The sequence below is a fragment of the Berkeleyomyces rouxiae genome (genome assembly GCF_048999995.1).
Source record: "Berkeleyomyces rouxiae strain 22BRR77 chromosome Unknown BrBRR77_ptg000004l, whole genome shotgun sequence".
Classification (NCBI taxonomy): domain Eukaryota; kingdom Fungi; phylum Ascomycota; class Sordariomycetes; order Microascales; family Ceratocystidaceae; genus Berkeleyomyces; species Berkeleyomyces rouxiae.
Window position 1 is genome coordinate 625,269 of NW_027396494.1, and position 21,309 is coordinate 646,577.

A 21,309-nucleotide genomic window follows, 5' to 3' on the forward strand; every position below is an offset into this window, starting at 1 on the left:
GGAAGCCTCCCCTGCCGTCATGGCTTGGGCTGGATACAAGAATAAATGTGTATTGATTGGATTTCGTTGCCCGTCACATACTCCGTAGTGCACTCGAGGAACGACGCCTGAGAACACCCTCGGCCGATTGGAACCACATAATAGTTGTCGGTTTACGATAACTAACAGTTTGATTGGGGAAGAATCGGGACTCAGAAAATCGGGCATTGTAACGGTAACTGCCCACAAAGGCGGTCTGCGGCGCGGTGACGTCGTTGTCCTCAAATGCACTACGAATTAGGGGGTACTCTGAGTCTTGGCACCTGCTGCACATTGTCGATAGCGTCAAGTGGTATTTCCTTTGGATCGGTAAGTAGTAGCGTGGCAGCACTTGTGGTCCCCAATGGGGTGGAGGAGGTTAGCTGGGGGAACTCAACCCAACAAATTAGGGTACGCATGTATGCATGTACACACATGTAGTTGGTTGGCCAGTTCCCGGCAACTACCAATCTCCAGATTGTGCACACGCTGTCATCAGCCAATCTGAGCGAATATTGCACCTTCCCACGCCGTAGCTTCAAGCTTTTCTGCCGCGAGAGTGAGGGGTCACTTCTTTCCTTGTTCGCACACTTGCCAGCGCCTCATTTTCTTTTTTTTTTGTCCTGTGGCGCATGCATCCCGGCGGCGATGTTGCTTAGCTTCATGCTGTGTAACAGCACAGATCCGCTTTTCTGCAATTTGGGCCCAAACTAATGCGTCAGCAACATCACAGCTTCTTTTTTTTTCCAGCCCCAAGATCCTAGACCGTGGCTGTTGGGCTTCCGCCGTCTCCTTTGCCTGCCTTGCAGATTCTTTCTCTTCGCTTATTGATTCAACTATCGGAAGATGCGGCCTTGGTTTTGCGTTGAGCAGGCCATGCCATGTCTATCCCCGCTGCGGTATACTTGCTTGTACAGGAGAGAGGCGGGCGGAGGTCCTGAATATAATACGCAGCAGGAGATATAGCCGATGCACTGGCTGCGAGGTGGATAAAGATCCAGCCACTTCCCTGCCCAAATCAATGCACGGTTCTTTGTATTTTGCTCGTGCTAATTGGGAGAATGCTGGTGCAGAGCTGCCTATTCAAGGTAGGCGAGCGCATCTTGAGCAGGGCTTGATTCACCAGAGAAGATAGTACAGCCGCCATTGTTGGCTCACACAGCACAAGAACTTGGTAATCTGGCGCTGTGCTACGGTGCATGTAAGTACAGACATATGTATGTATGTACATACATACATACAACCAGGCGGTAGGTCTGCTGCCAACATGACGTTGTCGGGCGGACAAGACAGGACGAGATGCCTACCGGCATATTGTTTGCGCGAGTTGACTGGGCCGACGGCTGAGAAACTGGATTGACGAGACAGACACCTGTTGCGATGAAAAACTGCAGACTGCTTGCAGCAGTCTTCCTCTTGGCTGGCCAGAGTCTTCAATGGGATGGGGCCACGATGACCACGACCACGGCGATGGAGTGCAGTGGGATGCTTGCCCCCACCTTTATGCTGGCCCGGCATTGTTGTAGAGATGGAGGAATGCAAGTGGAAAAGACCGGGCAAATAGGCACAAGCACAAGCATTGCCTGGATACACATGTATGAGATTACCAAGGACCGCCCGGGATGCCTTGACTGAAGAATTCAAGGCGAAGAGAAGGGCGGAGAACTGGCTGTCCTTGTTGGGCCAGGCCATAGGGCTGGCTCTCGGAGCCAGGCTGGCAATGGGCAGGCCGGCATGTGCATGTAGTGGCGTGTGCAAGTAAATACACGAAGCATGTAGCCAGCTCGTAATGGCAAGTTTAAGTCCACCTATCTGCGTCGAGGCCATCTTTCATCAGGTGAAGTGTGGTCCGAAACGGCAACTCCCAGCTGGCAACTCGCAACTCGCAACTCGTAACTGCTCTTGCTCAATTATCCACCCCCACTCTCACTCCCTCATCAACATCCACTTCTGCGCCTCCGCTCTCTACCGCTCCTTCCTCCCATTGCTGTATTATCTCTTCTCCTGCTTGTTTAGGCTTCTGTCTCCTTCCTCTTTGCCAACCCGACTGACTATTTGTAGGCTCTGCTGTCCGTGTCTCCTTCCGTTTTCTTTGGCTACTCCTGCTTCTTGCTTCTTCTTCTCGCTGCGTGCTGCATTCTCATTGGCCTGTTTCTCTTGATTTTGTGCTGCATCCTCCCCCAAGTACATACAGGTAGGAGCAAAGGGAAAGCGCAGACACCGTTTGGGAGGCACCTGACTCGCACTTGCCGGGTTCCCTTGGTGCCGCATTTGTTTGTGCCCCAAGTTGTAGCCTCAGGATCTAGTTTGCATTATCTTGTGATTTTTCCTCGTGCTTATTTTCTGGTTTTCTTTGGCTTCCTTATCCTCCTTTTTTCTCTTCTTTTCTTTTCTCGGTGCCTCTGCTGCGCCAATGGCCCTGCCCGCTTAACTAGGGACAGACCGCAGCTCAGATTCCACAGACGGCCAACTCTGGACCTGAACCCACTCTTTTTTGCGCCTGGTTGGCTGGAGCTCCTTTTGCTTTCTTCATCTTATCGCTGCACAGCGCATCTTTACCCATCCACGCTCTTCTCATCCATCTGCCACGCATTCATTCCATTGCCATCGCCTTTCATCGCTGACCCCCAATCTCCCCGTCTTCGCTGTCCTCAATGATGGCCGAAGACGAGGAAATGACCGACGGTGGCCCCGGCTCCGCCGTCATAGACCGGCTCCCCGCCACGTTGATGTGGGACGCCCAGTCGTGTGTGCCGTTGACAAATGTGCTGCACAAGGAGGATGACCTGATTGTGCTCCTGACACCCGTTGTCGTGCATCCCGACGGCAACCCAAACCACACCTCTGACCCCTTTGAGTCGTTTGGCCGCGCGTTAGCTGAGCGCCACCCTATGATCCGCCACGTGCCCTATACCAAGCGCGGAGGCATTACTGGAACCCACGTGGCCTTTATCAAGCGTGCCGCCGTTGTCATCTTCGCCGTGTCCGGACTGCCGCGTCATGAGGATGAGCCTTCGCAGCTTGAATTTGCCGACATCACACGCCTCCTGTGCGAGCATCGCACCTTTATCTTGCTGGCCTGCTACGACTTTGAGCAGCAGGATGTGGCCCATCTCGGGATCCATACCTTGATCCATTGCGACGGCTATGGCCGCAACGAGCTTGAGGCTGCTGCCGGCGTGCTTTTCGGTCGCCGTTGGGACTCTGCTCCGCCCTCGCCTGCAGTTCCTCTCTCCTTGGCGGGCCCAGCCTCGCATCATCACCTTGGTGGTATGCAGCCTCCACTGCATTACCCGCACTCCAGTGCCCAGAAACACTGGAAGCCCGAAATATGGGATCTGAATCATGGTGAAATTTCCCCCATCCATGCTCTATGGGAGATGTGCATGCCGCCGCAATTCTGTCTAAGTCCCAAGCGTCTAGACTCAGTGCTCCGGCGTCTGGGTTACTCCACCCACTACATTATTCGCACGCCTGCAGGCCAAATGATTGGCTTCTGCGCAACCTTTGTCAACTATCTTGCTCCAGACTCGCCTGACTACATGGGATCGATTGCTATGCTTCTCGTGCATCCAGACTTCCGTCGCCAGGGCATTGGCACGGTGCTGCACAACTACGCTTTCGAACAACTCAAGAACACCCCCAAGGTGGTGCGCATCCAACTCGGCTCAACCTTCCCTCGCATTTTGTATGGCGTGCCGTCTAACTATCCCAACCTTGACTGGTTCCGTAGACTTGGCTGGGAAATGGACTTTGATGCGCCAGGCAAGGGTCGTGAAGTCACCGACTGGGTCCTCAACTTTGAGGATCTTCCCGGTAATGAATTCTCGTCTGCCGGTCTCACATTTAAGCGCTGTGAGCCGGCCGAGTTTCCAAAGGTCGTGGATTTGGTGTATCTGACTTCCAAGCGCAAGGAGAATCTGGGATGGCCCGATACCTACGGCAAGCTAAGCCCCGAGGCCGGCCGCAGCCCCAACAACATCATTGTTGGCATGGAAGGTACAACGATTGTTACTACCGCGTTGATCTATGTGCCTGATGATGGAATTCCTCCGGATGACGACCTTCCCTGGGCCGGAACAATTGGCCCTGATGTTGGCGGCGTGACGTGCATCTGCATCAACGGTGAGTGTGGTGGATTCCATGGATATTTTGAAATCAGAAATGCTAATACCTAGGATGTAGACACCGACCCAACTCTAGTTGTGAGGCCTGACGCCATCATGATTCGACTCCTGGACACCTGCGTTCGCATCCTGACAGAGAAGGGCATGCGGAAACTCTTTATTGACGGCGCCAGAGGAGGCGAGCAGGGCTTCTTGTCCTTGGGTAAGTCTTTTCTTTTTGCATCACTTATTCATAGCAAAACTAACGGCAATGGCCAGGCTTCCGCAAGTGGACAAGCTACCGCGAGGTGTGGAGAGATCTTTAGGGTATCTTTTGACTTTGCATTGACATGATCTGCTTTCACATGGTGGTACTTATCGAGTCCGTTTTTTTTGTCTCATCTGCATACCAAATATCAGTAGTTATACTTCTTGTGATGGCTGTGTTTTTTCATTGTCTCTAGCTACCAACATGCATGCCCTGGTCTTCATTTTCCTTGATACTCGCTCTGATCTGATAGACTTTTAAACCGAGAAATAATAAGGGTTTGTCACACCCACCCCACCCAAAAGCCTCATCATCATTCGAGAGAGAGAGTTACTTTCATTGTTTTGATATGCATTTTGTAACAGAACAAGCCAAACATGGACTCACACAAAAACAAGAACTCTATCAAATATAAAGAAGAAGAAGAAAGAAGAAAAAAACTAAACAAGAAAAAAGAGAGAGGAAAAAAAGGACAAAGGAGAAGAAGAGGGGGGAGGGCCGAGAATGCAAGAAGTAAAAAAAAAACAAGATAGCCAAAAGAAAAAAGAAAAACGAAAAACGCGCCTCCCCTCTTCCTTCTTTTCTCCCCTTCTTTCCTTTGTGTCTGTCGTCTGTCAGGCGTGATATGTTGGTCTTGCTGCTTCGTGGAATAAGAAGCGGAGGAGTAGTTCCTACCCCCCATCCCCCTTCCCCAGTCCGAGAGTTGTCCAGGTCGCAAGGTGAGGACTAGATTTATCAGCCATTGACAGCGAGAGCAAGCCAGACAGAGAGACAGAACGAAAGAAACAAAAAAAAACGAGGCATATGCACAAAAAAAAGGACACTCACTGCCGCCCCTAACATCCCCCTCTTCTCCTCTCTCTCACAGGTCAAAAGCCCTCCCCCCCTTCCTTCCCCATGGCTAAACCCAATTTCTAACCCCGCAGAGAGACTCTCACCGTTCAGGCAGATACGACTGGGGATCACGGATGCTGCCGCCGGCATCGTCGAGCCCGGCGACTGGTCTGTTGTAGGAGAAGCCATCAAACTGTTGCTGCATGGTGGACGAGAGCGTGGGCTCGTCGACGTACGAGTCCTGCGGGAGCTCGTCGGTGAATTCGTTGTCGAAGTTTGCCGTGTCGAGGGCGGAGGTCTAGAGGAAGGGGAGGGCGTTAGCATTTGTGGATGTACACGAGGTTTGTTTGTGGTGTGGAAATCATTTTTTGATTGCTTGCTTGTTGTGAGGAAAGAAAGAGGGGAAAGAAAAAAAGAAAAAAAAAAAAACTCACCACGCGCGGCTTAAACGTCGGTTCGTACTTGCGCTGCAGCAGCTTGCGCCAGTCAATCGCATGGAAAAAGGGATGCGACTTGATCTCGGTTGACCCGCGGGCGCCCAGGCGCTCGTCGGGGTTACGGTTGAGCAGCTTGATCAGCAGGTCCTTAGCGGCCGGCGGGACAATGTCGGAGCTGGGGAAGTGCAGCGGCTCCGACAGGATTTTGCGGTACATTTCGTTGGTGGTCTCGTCGTAAAACGGCGGCAGGCCCGTCAGCATCTCGTACAGCAGTACGCCAAGAGTCCACCAGTCGACCGTCTTGTTGTAGCCCTTGCCGAGTAGCAGTTCAGGCGCCAGGTACTCGGGCGTGCCGCAAAAGGTGTTGGTGCGGTCTTCGTCCTTCATCTCAAGCTTGCACAGGCCAAAGTCGCATAGGGCAATGTGGCCCTGGTAGTCGAGCAGGATGTTTTCGGGCTTCAGATCGCGGTAGATGACGTTGAAGCCGTGCAGACACTCGAGAGCACAGAGCAGCTCGGCCGTGTAGAAGCGGGCGCGGTTGATATCGAAGCGGCCCTCCTTGGTCAGGTGGTGGAACAGCTCGCCGCCGTTGACAAAGGCCAGCACAAAGTACAACTTCTCGGGCGACTGGAAGGTGAACTTGAGCGGGATGATGAAGGGGTTGTTGATCTGAGCCAGCACAGAGCGCTCAGCCAGGGTGTGGGCGACCTCGGAGCGAGAAATGATCTTGGCCTTGCGAATGGTTTTGAGGGCGTAGATGCGGTTGGTGTCCTTTTTGCGTACCTGCATGACCTTGCCAAAGGAGCCCTTTCCAACAACCTTTAGCAGGTCAAAGTCGTCAATGGACAGCTTGGAGGTCTGGTTCTCGACGAAGCGCACGCCGATGTGCAGCTTTCCAGTGCCGTGTTGTATGTCGACCCAATTGACGCCGCCAAAGCCCTTTTCGTCGTTCTTGCTGACGCCGGTCTCGAGCGACTCGAAGAGCGGGTTGAGGCGCACGGCACCGAGGAAGATGTCGTCGTCGCGGCCCGAACCAGGCTTGCTGTTGGGGTTGCGCACAAACAGGTGGACGGTCAGCTCGCTGACGCGCGAGACGTCAAACTTGTACTGAGTGTTGCTGCCGGCCCATAGCGGGTTCTCGGGGCTGCCGTCGACGGAGCTGATGAAGACCTGGACCTTTTCAAAGTCAACCAGGGCATAAGGCATGTATTTGCCAGACACGCGGCCGTGGGTGGTGGGCAGGCCCTTGAACCCGCCGCGGCCTTGGCTCGAGGGGCGGTCGGAGTGGAGGGAGCCGGCGGACGGAGTGTTGCGGACGGAGCCAGGAGAAGTCAGGGCGTTGCCTGTCGAGCGTGAGTTGGCGGAATGCTGTGTTGCAAAGACATGCTGGTACTGATCGGGTAGTGACAGGCCGCGGGCTTCATGCAGCGTGATGATGAGGATACCGGGCTTCTTGATGACGGGGGCCTGGGTGAGGGCTTCTGAGGAGGCGGCTACAGGCGGAGTGGGCGAGTCACGGTTAGCGGGTAGACACGAGGATCGGGTGGAGAGAGGTTTGGGCCAAGACTAAATCACATCGACATACCAGACGGGTTTCCGAGTTCCGGGGCGAGCGCAGCGGGCTCTTCCTCCTTTTCGTCGTTTACGGAGGAGCTGGACTTGGAAAAGCCGGAGAACGGACCCAAGTGGGTGTCCTTGAGCTCTAAACCAAAGACATTGTGGTTAGCAAGCACGACCGGGGCGGTAGGCAGGGAAAATGAGAGGGGACGAGGCGGCAGAGGGGCGCCGGATTACTCACTCTTGGTCAACTTCCAAGACGACATTGGGATATTTGTAGGCGCTCGCTGTAGATCACAAGGGAGAGGCCGGCGGGGCAAGAGAGCACGGGCGGCGAGTGGCGGGTGATGGGCGATGGGCGACGGAATGCCAGGCGCAGCGGGGATCTGGCTCAGGGCGGCTCAGGGGTGGCGAGCAGCGGTAGGGCGGGCAGAGAGGCCGAGACTGAGGAAGCCGATTGGGTCGGCTGGCGGGATGGCGGCGGAGGGCAATCAATCCACGGGGGCTGAGGCCGTTGAAGCAAAAAAGAGAGGCTCTGGGATGAGGATGGGGGGAATCAAGATAGCAGTGCAGAGAAGGGCAAAGCAGAGATGGACGGGCAGCAAACTGGCCGGACTGGCTGGGCAGAGCTGAGCTGGATACAAAGAGAGACGGCGAAAAAAAGAAACACGATCAAGACAGACACAGAGACAGAAGAAAGAAGCACGGAGAGATGCTCGGCAGAGAGGCAAACGCGGAGGAGGAGAAAAAGGAAGAGAGAAATATCGACAACGCCGTCTCACGCTCGCTGGGCCCAAAAGCCCTGGAGCTACACCAGCTGCAGAGCCAAGAGGCTGTGTGTTGTGCCACGCCAGCAGCGCTGTAGCAGCGTGCGAGAGCGCTGTAGCTCCCGCCGAAAAGGCCCCAGATACAGGTCATGACCGCCAGAAACACAGGGCCTGCCCAGAGCCACAGACCCGGCAGCCAGCGCCTCTCGCCGCTAACGCTCGCTCGTTGGAGCCCGACTGCTTGGCCTTTCAAGCCTACAGCCAGCCAGTCAGTCGCCTGGCCGAGCCCCTGACGGCGGATTCTAGAAGCAAGCCTATATGTGTACAACAATAGCGCAACGAGACTTTTAGACAAGACACGAAAGGAGGCAGCCCCTCGGCCACGTTTCAGGAGAGCTGGAGAACAAGGCTCCAATCCATCTGTTGCTTCCCCCAAGCCCAGCGGTCTGCCCCTCGATCTACAGGCTGTGCCTTCAGTGGGCTACAGCGCCCGCCAGGCCGCTCTACGGGGGCGTTCCTGCACAAGAGCACAAGAGCACAAGCACAAGCACAAGCACAAGAAAGCCCAAATCCCCACTCCACTCGCCCAGGCCGATCCCCTCCCTCGTTATTAATCAGCCCCTTCTCCTTCTCCCTCTGCCTCCCCCTCTGTGTCTCTGCCTCTTTCTCTTTCTCCATGATCGCCCACAGGCCCGCCCCCAAAGATTGATTGATCAATTGATAAGGGGGTGGGCGGGCGACCAGCCTTTTCTCCCATGTAGCAAAAGCTGTCGATCCGTTCAGATTCTGGGTCACGTGAGGCCGTTTCTGCCCCCCCCCCCCCCCCCCCCCCATTCCCATCAAGTCCTTCAGAAAAGCGGGGCCACATTTCAACTTCAACCAACTCACCACCTAGACATCCAAGGACAGGACGAGCGTAAACTGTCATCTACCCCTCCTCAGCCTCTCACAACTTGCCTCTAAATGCGCTGCTTGTTTGCTTCTCGTCATATGTGCCGCCTCTCAAGCCAATCTAGCCCTGTCATACACCCCCTGTTTTGTGCGAGGACGAAAAGGACTCTCGTAGTGATCCATCACGCCCTGCCATCCATCATGATTTGTAGTCCTGTGCGACTATTCAACAAACATTCAAGTAGAAAGTGAAGAACACGTTTGTCAATGCCTTGCAAGCCAACCTACCGTGATCGTAAAAGGAAAACAGAAATCATCACTCCGAATTTTTCATAGTCTACTATCGTCACAAGTACATACGTAAATGACCTTTTTTTTTCCACAAACACTACCCACCCTTCGCTCTAAGCCCACCGCGAAAAGTCCAGCGAATCCAACACACTGCTCTCGCCGCTCGCCATCTCCGTTCCTTCGACTGTGACTGCCAGCCGTGGCTGTCCGCCACCTCCTGCACCACCACCTCCTCCTGCCGCGCCCGTGCCAGTCGGTACCTCTCCACCCGCCGCTGCAGCGCCAGACAGAGAACCGCTAACCGCCCCTCCAGCAGGACTGCTCAGGGAAGATGACCCCGTAAAGAATGTTGCTACCGAGCTCCGCCGCAGGCTGCTGTTGAGACTTTCACGCATGCTACTCGTCGACCGCGGCGGTGCTGCGGTTGCGCTGGACCCGAGCATTGACTCATGCATAAAGGCTGAGGCTGAAGATGGTGGCTGGAAATGCCCGGCTCCTATGCTTGATCCGGGCCCCAGAGGACCTGTCCCAACAGATCCCGGGCCTATGCCACCAACACCGCTGACACCGGCGGACATTGGTGCCCCCGGTGGCCCAGAAACTCCAAAGTTATGGTTGCCTCCGTGGCGCTCCATCAACCGCTTGATTTCGCGTAATCTGTTGCCCCACGATGACACATGCTCCCCGCCATTTCGGTTAGCCCAGACAAGCGAGAAAACTGATGCATTTATCGCCATTAGTCTGATGAATGCCGGCAGTGCACGCAGCGAAACCATCTTGGTCTCTGCCGCCGGCGAGATTTCTGGGAAGCCCGGCTTGCTCATGACTTTGACCCGGAAGAAAGGGTTTTTGTGTTCCACATGCGTATTCTGCGCCGGTGCAGTAGGATCCATGGCTATACTATCAGCATCATCATCACCATCGACGGTTTGCTCGCGTCGGTCAATGAATGAAGATCGAGACTCGGGGGTGATGACAATGTTGACGTAGTTGAAGTCGCTTGGGAATGTGTCAAACTTGAATGGCAGGCCTGAATCGTTCCAGATAATGTTGACAAAGTCGTTTCCAATGTGCTTCTTTTTGTTGATGAGTTGTGGGTCAATCTCCGTATTGGTCGGCATCTGTGTAGTTACATGATACACAATCTCGGAGACCCGATCACGCCAGCAAAATGCAAACTTGCCGTCTGTATCGTATTCGCGGTCCAAGCCTTGCGTATTAAACGTTGCGCCACGCAGTCTCGTAAGCGTGCCAAGCCCGTTAACAAAGGTTACATAATCACTACTGCCTGACACGTTGGCCAGGATTTCAGTTTCGTGAGTCTGGTTCTCGCCAATATATACCACACCAATCTTGTGACCATCAATCGAAAGATTCCGATCAAATGATCGTATCGTACGCGCTGTTGGCTCGTCGTCCGGCAGCAAAACTGGCCAGTTGGATTCATGAGGCTGGGGAAGCGATGAAAAGAACTGCAGCAAAAAGTATTGTGGCAGAATTTTGGCCTGCGCTTCGCCAAGGGATGACGTCTGGTGGGCTGGTGGCGGCGTAAACGGATGTCGTAACACATACGAATTAGTTCCAGACGGCTGCCGCTTGGTGATTTGCGCCCACCCTGTGCTCACAGCTTGCTCAATTGTAACTATGCTGTTACCCACCAACCAATCCTTCTTTTCAATCTCGCCGAATCGTTGTGCTTTAAACGACGGGTCGGCTGGCGACTCATCAACATCAGCAAACGACATGCGCTGCATAAAGTCCATAGTAACAATAGCTTGTTCCTCGGGACCGTTGGGACCGTCGGCATCCTTGAACAGATTTTGGGCGATCCAATGAACATACCGTCGCCGGTCGGGAAGCTTTAAAGCCAAGAACCAAAACGTAATGACATGGTAGGCAAGAGCATACACATACTGCGGGAGGTCATTGGCAGAATTCTTCTCGGAAGATGCTGTCGCAGCTGACGATAATCCCTCGTAACCGTCGCTGGCGTTCCCAGTGCGCTGGCTGGTACGACGCTTGTCACGTACATACTGGAGGTATCGGAAGCAAATCCCAAAGATGAAGTTGTAGTCCTCTTCGCGAAAGTTGATGTAGATGTTTGGCAGTCGGCCAAGAACACACAAAAACTCAAGAATATGCATCGCAACATGCGGCTGTGTAATAATCTTGGCCATAAGAGGCAGCATCTGATTGATGCAACGGACTGTTGAGTGTGGAATTTCGTGGCAGCAGATAGACAAGGCATGGATGCATGGCTGAGCACAACGCTCCCAGTGCCCAATACCATACACAAAGGCGGACACAATTTCATCTTCCTCTGTCTTGGTGAAATGGTCGTGGTAACTGAGAACCATAGTCAAGCTTTGATACAAGCAGATGGCTATGTCTGCTCGACGCAGTCCCAGCCCTGCTGAAGTTGGAGGTTCAGCAAAATCGTTGCCCAGGGTTTGCTCACAAAGAAGTCGGCGAAGTCGACGAATTTGATCAATGCTGTCGCAGAACAATGCATGGTTGGTGAGTTGTGAGGGCAAATGTACCAGGATATAACTGTAGAGCTCCCAGTCGCATTCGTTGGCCAGGGAAATCATATCAACTATCGCTTCCATCCATAATTCCAAGCTTAGTCGTATCTTCTTTGGATCCTGAAGCAAGTCCTGTTTGTTGACCGGTGTATTGTCGACTAGAGCTTCAACGGTGGCTACCTCGTCGTCTTTTTCTCCACTGTCAATGGCAGCCTGTGTGCCCTCAGGTTCTATTGCAGAAGGTACAACATCATCGTCGTCCCCACTAACATTGATTTCAACGTCAGTGTCGGGAGGAGGCAGCCCTCCCTCATGATCAGAATCGACATCAGACATGCCATCTGGAGGAGCTACAATGGGCTGTATACCAGGGATTCGTGAAACTAGAATGCGACTAATCTGAGACTCTGACAAGACCTCTGGGTCAGGGTGCATCCAAATCTGCATGTGAGACCAGGGGCCGTCACTCGTCATGCTGGCCCGTATAGCATCATCACGGTCTTGGTTATCCTTTCCATTAAAAGAGATACCACGGACAAGTCTGGTGGCTGGCGGGTGGCGTTTGTTTGCCTCTTCGGCTAGCTTTCGTCGGCGAGACTCATTTGTGCGACACAAGACTGCAGCAGAATAGTCACAGTCGATGTCATGAGTAACAAATATACGATTCGCAAAGTCAGCACGAAGGCTGAAGAGTAACTTCATGGCAGTTAGTCGTGCATCGACCTCAAGCGTACTCGCACGCGCGATTCCAACAAGGACATCAAAGAGTCGAGAGCACTTATCGCCATCACTGTCCATAAGCCTGAGGAACAGAGACACATATCCCCGTACAATGACATTAGAGGTAGTCAGAACATGGGGTCGATTCTCATTGCCGGCGCCGGTGGAGGTCGTGAATACCATGCGGGCAAACATCTCAGCAGCAACAATGGCATTATCAAATACCTCCCCAAGGCCAGTGATAATTTCATCAAACAAGGCCATATCCGCAGTCACGGCCACAGAAATCATCAAGGTCATCACTGCCTCTAGCACTTCGATATCCAGTTCATCCATTGCCATTGACAAGATGTTGCGGGTTATTTTAGGCATAAAGTCTGAGGTTGCATCATCTATGACAAGATCGTTTATTTCGTTGGCATCTGTTATCGTACGCAAGGCCATCAACCGAATCTCACTGGAGCGTTCTCGGTCCATGAAGAATGACTCGAGAACAAGGGTAATATTGTTCTCCCATTCAAGGTCAGATGGCGAGCAGCAACGAAATTCGTCGAAGTATTCGAGAATAATCCGAGCACCAGAATCTGGCAGGATATGGCGGACGTTGGAGAAGAAGCGCACTATCGTTTGGCGAGGAATGAAGTCGGGGCACTTTTTCATGGACGCCAGACTCTCGAGTCGTCTAAGCAGTGTCGCAATGTCTTTGTTCAGCATCTCTGATGCTCGTTCTGTAGATGTGATAGGTGGCGCAGCCTCACTGACAGTCATGATGACGGGGGAGGAATTCGGGTTGACTGGCTTTTTCGCACATTCTGCAGCAGCCCGTAGGACAATAGTCCAGTCCTCATCCTTGGCAATCGGATGAATGGAGCCTTCGTCATCGTCAAACAGGCGGTTTATGACTCGGATGATTGCAGTGTATATTTTCGCTGGAGCAGTCGAGGTTTCTGTGAACTTGGTTGCCCTTACAGCCCTCGCAGTTGTATCGAGTCCGTCAGCCAGGACGGAAAATGGCAGCTGAGGAAATCTATTTTCGGCGGGCTTGTCCAAAAGCCTGAGAAGAACTGCAAGAGCACCCTTGACTTCTCGAATTACATCATTCTCAATTGTCCCATCGACAGGAAACCCGCGTAGAACATCGAGCAAGTGGCGTAGCATAGCCTGGCCGTTGTGTGAGCTGAGGATGATGCAAATAACCTGCCATGCTTCATCATGCAATACAGCAACCATGGAGTAGATTGAGCCCAGAAGTTTCACGCAGGCGCCTAGTCTTTCCGCTGGGATAGCACCAAAGGTCACAATAGCTTTGAAAACAGAAATACAGTTTCCCAAGTCGCCAACGACGCTTGTCTTGACACAAATCTTTAGTAAAGAGTCAATGACAGCACACACTACTGAGTCATCTGCGTAGCTAAAGTTGCAGCGAATAACACTGAGCAAGAAGGAAAAAATTTGTCTAAAGTTTTGTTCCTGGCCAGCTGCAAGATTCTTCGATTTGTTTTTAACGTGTGACGCCTCCTTTCGCGCTTGGGTAACAAAATCAAAGCTTTTTGTTAACCAGTGGGCAAGCAAAGGGAATAAAGCATAGTCAAAGCCGACCAGATCACGACCACTCTGGGAAAGATCTGTCAGAGCGGCGAGTTGTAGATGAAAGTCGTCAGGATGGCCGTTGATGGCGATTCCTTCAAAGAATTCCCGTCTATGCAGGGCCTCAGCATCACGGTGGGTAACGCATTCTGTCAGGAGCTGCCAGCCAGCGGTTCGGGTATCGGGAGCCTGGTCCGACTCAATCATGTCCCTCCCAGCCTTCCATATGGCCATGACAAAGTCGATCTGGCACTCACGCAAGACAAAGCGCAGGCTATTGACGGCAGCAATGCGATCGGACTGGGATCCGGACCGCAAAGACTGGAGCGCATTCTGTTGGTTTTCTTTCAGGCCGTACATTGTTCCAATTGTCGACATTGAAGCTCGTGAAAGTAACAAGGGGGGCGGCACAACATTATTCGTAGACTGGATTGGAGATGTTGGTGTTGACGCGGTCGTTGGCGGGGCAGAAGAAATTTCGGCTGGGGTTTGTGGAGGAGATCGAACTGCTGGAAGTCGCACGCCAGTCAAGCCACGAAAGACACCAGCAAGGCCACCGGTGGATTTGGCAATGCTAGATTCGGGTAAATTCGAGGCATCAGAAGGTGACGGCATCTCAGGTTTGGCTAAAATGGCCAGGAGGTACTAGCCTAGACAGCAGGGCAGCATTTGATTAGTTAGCAAAAGCTCAAAATGACGTAAGGGGCTAGCAACGAAGAACTAAGCCATAGTCGGAAAAGAAAGAGGGGTAATAAGACCAGCATCAAGTCAAGGTGAATAATGAGCTGAAGAAACAAGATTGCTGCTGGCACACATTACGTGCTCGCCTTGAGACTTTTGGTGGTTGTCTACTGCTGCTGGTAGTAGTAGCACTACACCGTTTCTCTCGTAGCCCATATTCTCAACCTTGACCAGGACGGGCAACCAACGGGCCTTGTGTATTGTCCCCTCGAGACTAGCTAGGAGAAGAATGTTGGAGGTGTGAGCCGTGGTGTGATGTAACACAGAACGAGCTAGATGGCGCTTGTTCTCTCCTTGCCATCTGACCTCACGCTCATCTCACACACACACTACAAGCACGATAATCCATGCGGCAATAGACGGGTCGCGGCCGGGCGACAGGCACACAAGGAGAATCAGGATATCTAGGTTGCAAGTTGTACGTACCTGGCGTGACAAAAACGTAGCACAAAGCGGCGTTGGGAGCAACAAGCAAAATGGACAGGTTTTAGAGACTTGTCTACTACAGACTTTCCATACAGAGGGAACTTTGAGTAGCAAAGCGAAATTATAAACGGCCAACCAAACTTGTCCTCGCGGGATGTTCTCGCGTTGATTTGACAGACTACAGGGCACGTACATCTACTGTGGCCTATGGTGTAAATTCTGTGGCATGACGAACGTGGAGGTCCAGAAGTTTTAGTGAAGATGCAGGCCCCAAGAGTTTCGCAAGCGCATGTAAGCCAGCAGTAGCGTAGATCAGGTCACCAGTCTAGCTTTCAAGGTATACTTGAGCAGTGTGCTGAGCTGGGCAAGTGTCGGATATGTTATCGTGAGTCGTTAATGACGGGGTTGTCTATGGCCGCAACAGGGGGGTCTTTATCGGGATGTAATGTAGTATAATGGCAAAAAGTCGTGCGTGTCTCGTAAGGGCAAGTCAAGGGACGACGGAAGAGTCAGGGCATGAAAAAATGTGCAGTCTCTGGTGAAGAACACGTTGGGACTGCAGTGTATGTATGTACAGGTACCCAAGTAGAGCAGAGCAGCTTGGATTGTTGCTTGAGAGAAAAAAAATATGGCTAGGTAGAATTTCTCGATCGGGTTGGCTGATAACTAGCGATAGCAGCACATCCCTGCAGATGGGGGGACAGCATGTATGTAAAGGCGTTGAACGGCGGCGATGGTCATGTGGTGATGGTGGAAGGAAAAAAGCAGCTTAAAAGACTGGATTATGGGGTTTATTATTGAGGTGAAATTGCAAATGTGCGCTCATTCTGGTGTTCTTCCCAGTTGAGAAATCTAGTAGGGCCTTCTGGCTACGTGAATACTGCCCTCTCAGGAGTGTAGCCTTGTGGCTTGTAACCCTAAGCCAGCAGCCCTCTGGACCTGTAACTCGGATATGCCCAGCCCCAAGTCTCACCACAAACACTTGCAAATATATAGATGCCCCATGCTTAGACGTGTAGCCGCATCGCGTCCACGAGAATGTATTCTGCAGCACATGAAAGTCAGAGATGGTTCACGTCGTGCACAGGAGCAGAGCAGCCCACCCGCCCTGCTGCAGACTACCCGCCAGCCCAACCCTAAATCGTTAAAGGGCAGATTCTGCCACCTGCCACCGCCCGCCTACACCCAGTCCCTGCTCGGCAACGGCAGGACCCTGTCTTTGCTGTCAACACAACAAATAATGAACTTGACTAGCTATAGAGTCTGAAAAATCACATCCCTGGCCAGTTTGCCCTCTTTTTTTGCCTTTTTTGGCTCAAGCCAACCAATCCATCGCCATCTTGAGAAGCACACCAGCAAAGCGTGAAGCTCCAAAAAAGCCTTTGGTCTTCTCTTCAGCCTTGCCGAAGCTCTGGTGCTTTCCCAATCTTCTTATCCCCACCCAGCCTCAAAACTCGGCTTCTGTATTTTTTCCACGCCATCATTTCCTTCTTCCTTGCTGATCACGAAGCCTCTGATTTGCCTTTCTGTTTTCTACCGTCGCCATCTACGCCGCCCGCTCTATTTCTAATCTAGTTGTTGCATGAAGTTGATCTTTCTTTCATAATGTCTGCCGAACTTGGTGTCATTGCACAGCTGCTGGATGCCACTTTGGATCCCGCCCAGCACCGCAGAGGTATGGTTTTGATCTACAACACATCACTCGGCTTTCCGCACGTCACGCCGTCTGCCAATTCCTCATCCGTCATCCCCTCTCCTACTCAAGGCCGCCGTGACGATACCCCAGCCCCAAAAAGCACAAACTCGGACACTAACACGCGCCTCCACGCTTCTTCAACAGCCGAAACCGCCCTCAAAGACGAGCAGAAGAAGCCGCAGTACTCGTTAACCCTCCTCAAGATCGTCGCCTCGGACTCGTTGCCCACCAAGACTCGCCTGGCCGCCGCCCTGGCCTTCAAGAACTTCATCCGCTCCAACTATGTGGTATGCAGCATTCAGCCCCTCGCCACTCAGCCAATCGTGTGCATCTGCGTCTGACACTCCCCGTAATATAGGACGAAGACGGGAACTACAAGCTTCCCTCCGACGAGGTCACCACCATCAAGCAGGAGCTCATTGGCTTGATGATCACCTGCCCCGCTGCCATTCAAAGCCAGCTCGGTGAAGCTATTAGCATCATCGCTGATTCCGACTTTTGGGAAAGATGGGACACTCTCACAGCTGTGCGTACTTTTACCTTTTGCTGCCTAATGCCCTCCCCTCAATCTCCTACTATTGCCATGCTAATAAATCTTGACATTAGGACCTCGTGAGCCGTTTTTCAGCCACCGATCCCAAGGTCAACGTTGGAGTTCTCGAAGTCGCACATTCCATTTTCCAGCGCTGGCGGCCACTGTTCCAAAGTGACGAGCTCTACAAGGAAATTAACCATGTCATCAGCACCTTTGGCCAGCCTTTTGTCAAGCTTCTGATTGTGAGTCCCGGATTCTACGCACTATCCGCCAATCCCAATACTAATCGAACTCTACCTCGTAGACAACCAACAACCAGATTGACACCAACCAAAACAACAAGGATGCTCTCAAGGGCTGGTTCGATACCCTGAGTCTCCTTATCAAGATTCTCTATGACATGTCATCTCATGATATCCCGCCCATTTTCGAGGAAAATCTGGGCGACATTTGCGGACTGCTGTCCAAGTACCTCACCTACAACAATCCTGCTCTCGAGACCGAGGATGACGACGAGACTAGCATAGTGGATATCGTTAGATCTGACATTTGTGAGGTTTTGGAGCTCTACACCCTCAAGTATGGCGAGGACTTTATGCAGTACTGCCCTCCCTTTGTTGAGACAGTCTGGAACCTGCTGTCGAATGTCGGCCCCGAGACAAAGTACGATGGTATTGCTAGCAAGGCCTTGCATTTCCTGACTGCCGTTGCCGGTACCCGCGAGCAGAGTGACAACTTCAACAGCGAGCCTGTGCTATCACAGATTGTTGAAAAGGTTATCTTGCCCAACCTAGCCCTGCGTGAGTCTGACATGGAAATGTTTGAGGATGAACCTATTGAATTCATCCGCCGCGACTTGGAAGGCTCCGATACCGACTCTCGCCGCCGCTCTGCTACCGACTTTTTGAAGAAGCTGATGGAGCGCTTCGAGGAATTGGTAACTGGCGTTGTTTCTCGTTATATCAGCCACTACCTAGAGCAAGGAAAGACGGATTGGAAAGCCAAGGATACTGCCATTTACTTGTTCATTTCCATTGCCTCCAAGGGTGCTGTCACCGCCTCTCATGGTATTAAGTCGGTTAACCCCAAGGTTAACGTAGTTGACTTTTTCCAGCAACACATTGCCCAGGACTTGATATCTGACGGCGGTCAGCCCATTGCAAAGGTTGATGCCATCAAGTATTTGTACACCTTCCGCAGTCAGCTCTCCAAGGAGCAGTGGAAGGGTGCTTTCCCTCCCCTTATCAAGTGCATTGGCTCGCCCAACTACATCATCTACACCTATGCTGCTATTGCTGTTGAGCGTCTGATTTTCCTTACCGACAATGACGGCCAGCATGTCCTTGCCCGTGAAGACATTGAGGCTTTCGCTTCAGACCTTCTAGATCATCTATTCAAGCTCATTGAGCAGGATCCTTCACCGCCCAAGCTTCAGGAAAACGAATTTCTTATGCGTTGTGTCATGAGAATTTTAGTTGTCCTGCAGGACAAGCTCAACCCCGTTCTGCCGACTGTGTTGAACCACCTTGTCGGTATTGTGCAAATCATGAAGCAGAACCCTAGCAACCCTCGCTTCTACTACTACACTTTCGAGGCTCTTGGTGCTCTCGTTCGCTATGGTGCTGCCACCCAGGCGCAGCTTCTCAACGAGAAGCTATGGACACCCATCAACGAGGTGTTTATTGAGGATGTTGCCGAGTTTGTGCCTTATGTTCTGCAAATTCTTGCTCAACTTCTGGAGTCTAGCCCTGCGAACGCCATCTCGGAAAACTACCGTCTCTTGATCGACCCCATCCTGAACCACACCATGTGGGAGGTCCGTGGAAACGTACCTGCTCTAGCGCGTTTGCTGACTGCTCTGATTCCCCGTGTCTCCAAGGAGCTTCTGGCTGGGAACAAGTTAACGCCTGTTCTGGGAATCTTCCAGATGCTACTCAGTCGCAAGAAGACAGAGCTTTATGCGTTTGACATTATCGAGTCCATCATCATCTCGTTTGACCCCACAGACCTTGAATCCTATTTCTCCACTGTCCTGCAGCTTCTCTTCTCCAAACTGCAGTCTGCGGCCGACTCGTTCAAACTGCGCTTCGTGCGTTTCTACCATCTTGTGTCAGCACGCCTGGAACAGGGCTATGGCGCCGACTACTTCATTTCGCAGTCCGAGAAGCTTCAGGGTGGTATCTTCACGCAGATTTACCCGGCTATTGTGCTTCCCGAAACACCCAAGCTAGCGCGTCCCGTCGACCGTAAGCTGGCCGTCGTGTCCATGTGCAAGACGCTGTGCAACAGCACCGCATTCTCTACCAAGTTCCTCAAGGGCTGGGCGCGCACGTGCGCCGCGCTGTTGGAACTGGTTGCCAACGCGCCGACGGTGGCCGCCGGTCTTGGTGACGAGATCATCACCGGCGCTGACGTCGATGACATTGGTTTTGGCGTAGGCTTCACGGCGCTCAACACGTGCAAGCCGATTGTCCACGACGATTTTGCCGAAATCTCTGACGTCAAGGTCTGGATCAGCGGGTACCTGCGCGACGCCAACTCCAAGAGCAGCGGCACCATTGGCCAGTTTGTGGATTCGCGCCTGGAGGGCGAGGCCCAGGCGGCCATGAAACAGCTGCTTGCATAAGTAGAACAAGTACGAAGTGATTATTGGTGATGATGACCCAAGGGAGAGAGTGAGTGCTTTCTAGACAAGCGGGAAACACATAAAATACGTATACTACACGTAACTACATACTAGGAATACAATATCCACGACTGTTGATGAGCATGCACACGAGAGATTCCAGACCCAGCTTTTCATTTTGCCGTTAGTTCCTTTTTTTAGAATGCTGACGAAGTAACGAGGAGAGACGAGAATTGTATCCAGAGGCGAGAAGGGATATACAAAGCGTCGTTCATTTTAACCACACAGGACTAAGCCCTTGTACTACATGTCCACCCAGGCATCTCACACACATACACACGGCGCCTGGGCTCTCTCTCTCTCTCTCCCTCATTGCCGACGCGACGTCCCGTGCTGCCCTGCCCGCACGTATCCCAGCGGCCACATCAGAAGCCGGGACGGCAAGACAAGACAAGAAAAAGAAGAAAAAAAAAAGGCCCACTCCATCTCTATTCCGCACACGCAGGAAACGAAACTAGAGCAGTCGGCGTCGGCCGAGGAAAGGGATACGTCTTGGTGGTAGGGGGAGGGGGGTGGTGTTTTTTTTTTCTTTCCTTTTTTCCTAGCCTCTCTCTCCCTTCTTCATCTTGTCCCGCGCCAATTTAGCCGTGGGGTCGGAGGAAGGAGGAGAAAGCATTAGTTAGCCAGATTGTCAAACAGACCAGTACAGGCTAAAACTTTTTGCCGTGTATGGAAGCCAAGCAAAGAAAGCGAAAAAAAAAAGGACAATGTACATTCATAACCAAAACAAAGAAAAGAAGAGACCAAAACCTCCATATACGAAGATTATATGTATAAAAAAGACGTGTGTAACTATGTAAGATGAAGAAAAAAAAAAAAGACACAAGCCGCTCAGGAACAAGTTAAGTAGACCGCCACCACGAACAACAAGAGAAAAAGAAAAAAAAAACCCAAGGCGTGCCGCCGACTCCATAAAAGAAGAAAATAAAAAACAAGTAGTCAAGAGAAATCATCAATAGGAAGTATGTGTGAGGTAACTTCGTGATTGTTGGTCATGAGCTTCGTACAAGCCAGTGATTCTGTAATGGTATCAAGAAAAAAAAAAAAAAAAAAAAAAAAAAAAAAGGTAAACTGAGAAAGAAAGAAAACGAGAAAATCAGTGCTTTGCCGCCGCCGTGTAGAATGCCGTGACAAGGTTTTGTCGAATCCAGAGTCCAATAAAGAAATATCAAAAAGAAGGAAAAAGAGGTAGAAAAGACAATAGCATACAAAAGCCATCGAGAC

General features: G+C 52.0%; 4 protein-coding genes across 4 annotated transcripts; 2 read left to right on the forward strand and 2 right to left on the reverse strand.

The window, feature by feature from the left end:
- Positions 1-2,675: 2,675 nt before the first annotated feature.
- On the forward strand, positions 2,676-4,450 carry BROUX77_004388 (uncharacterized protein; the record flags this gene model as incomplete). The annotated part of the gene is made up of 3 exons (XM_073749145.1): positions 2,676-4,143; positions 4,204-4,347; positions 4,404-4,450. 3 exons carry the CDS (start codon positions 2,676-2,678, stop codon positions 4,448-4,450), a joined length of 1,659 nt encoding a protein of 552 aa, XP_073604845.1.
- An 876-nt stretch (positions 4,451-5,326) lies between these two features.
- On the reverse strand, positions 5,327-7,486 carry BROUX77_004389 (uncharacterized protein; the record flags this gene model as incomplete). The annotated part of the gene is made up of 4 exons (XM_073749146.1): positions 5,327-5,524; positions 5,661-7,156; positions 7,249-7,365; positions 7,462-7,486. The coding sequence occupies 4 exons, from the start codon at positions 7,484-7,486 to the stop codon at positions 5,327-5,329; spliced, it is 1,836 nt and encodes a 611-aa protein (XP_073604846.1).
- Positions 7,487-9,282: 1,796 nt separating this feature from the next.
- Positions 9,283-14,616, reverse strand: BROUX77_004390 (uncharacterized protein; the record flags this gene model as incomplete). Its single annotated transcript, XM_073749147.1, has 1 exon — positions 9,283-14,616. One exon carries the CDS (start codon positions 14,614-14,616, stop codon positions 9,283-9,285), a length of 5,334 nt encoding a protein of 1,777 aa, XP_073604847.1.
- A 2,157-nt stretch (positions 14,617-16,773) lies between these two features.
- BROUX77_004391 (uncharacterized protein) lies at positions 16,774-20,025 on the forward strand (the record flags this gene model as incomplete). Its single annotated transcript, XM_073749148.1, has 4 exons — positions 16,774-17,151; positions 17,223-17,390; positions 17,471-17,641; positions 17,704-20,025. The coding sequence occupies 4 exons, from the start codon at positions 16,774-16,776 to the stop codon at positions 20,023-20,025; spliced, it is 3,039 nt and encodes a 1,012-aa protein (XP_073604848.1).
- Positions 20,026-21,309: the final 1,284 nt, after the last annotated feature.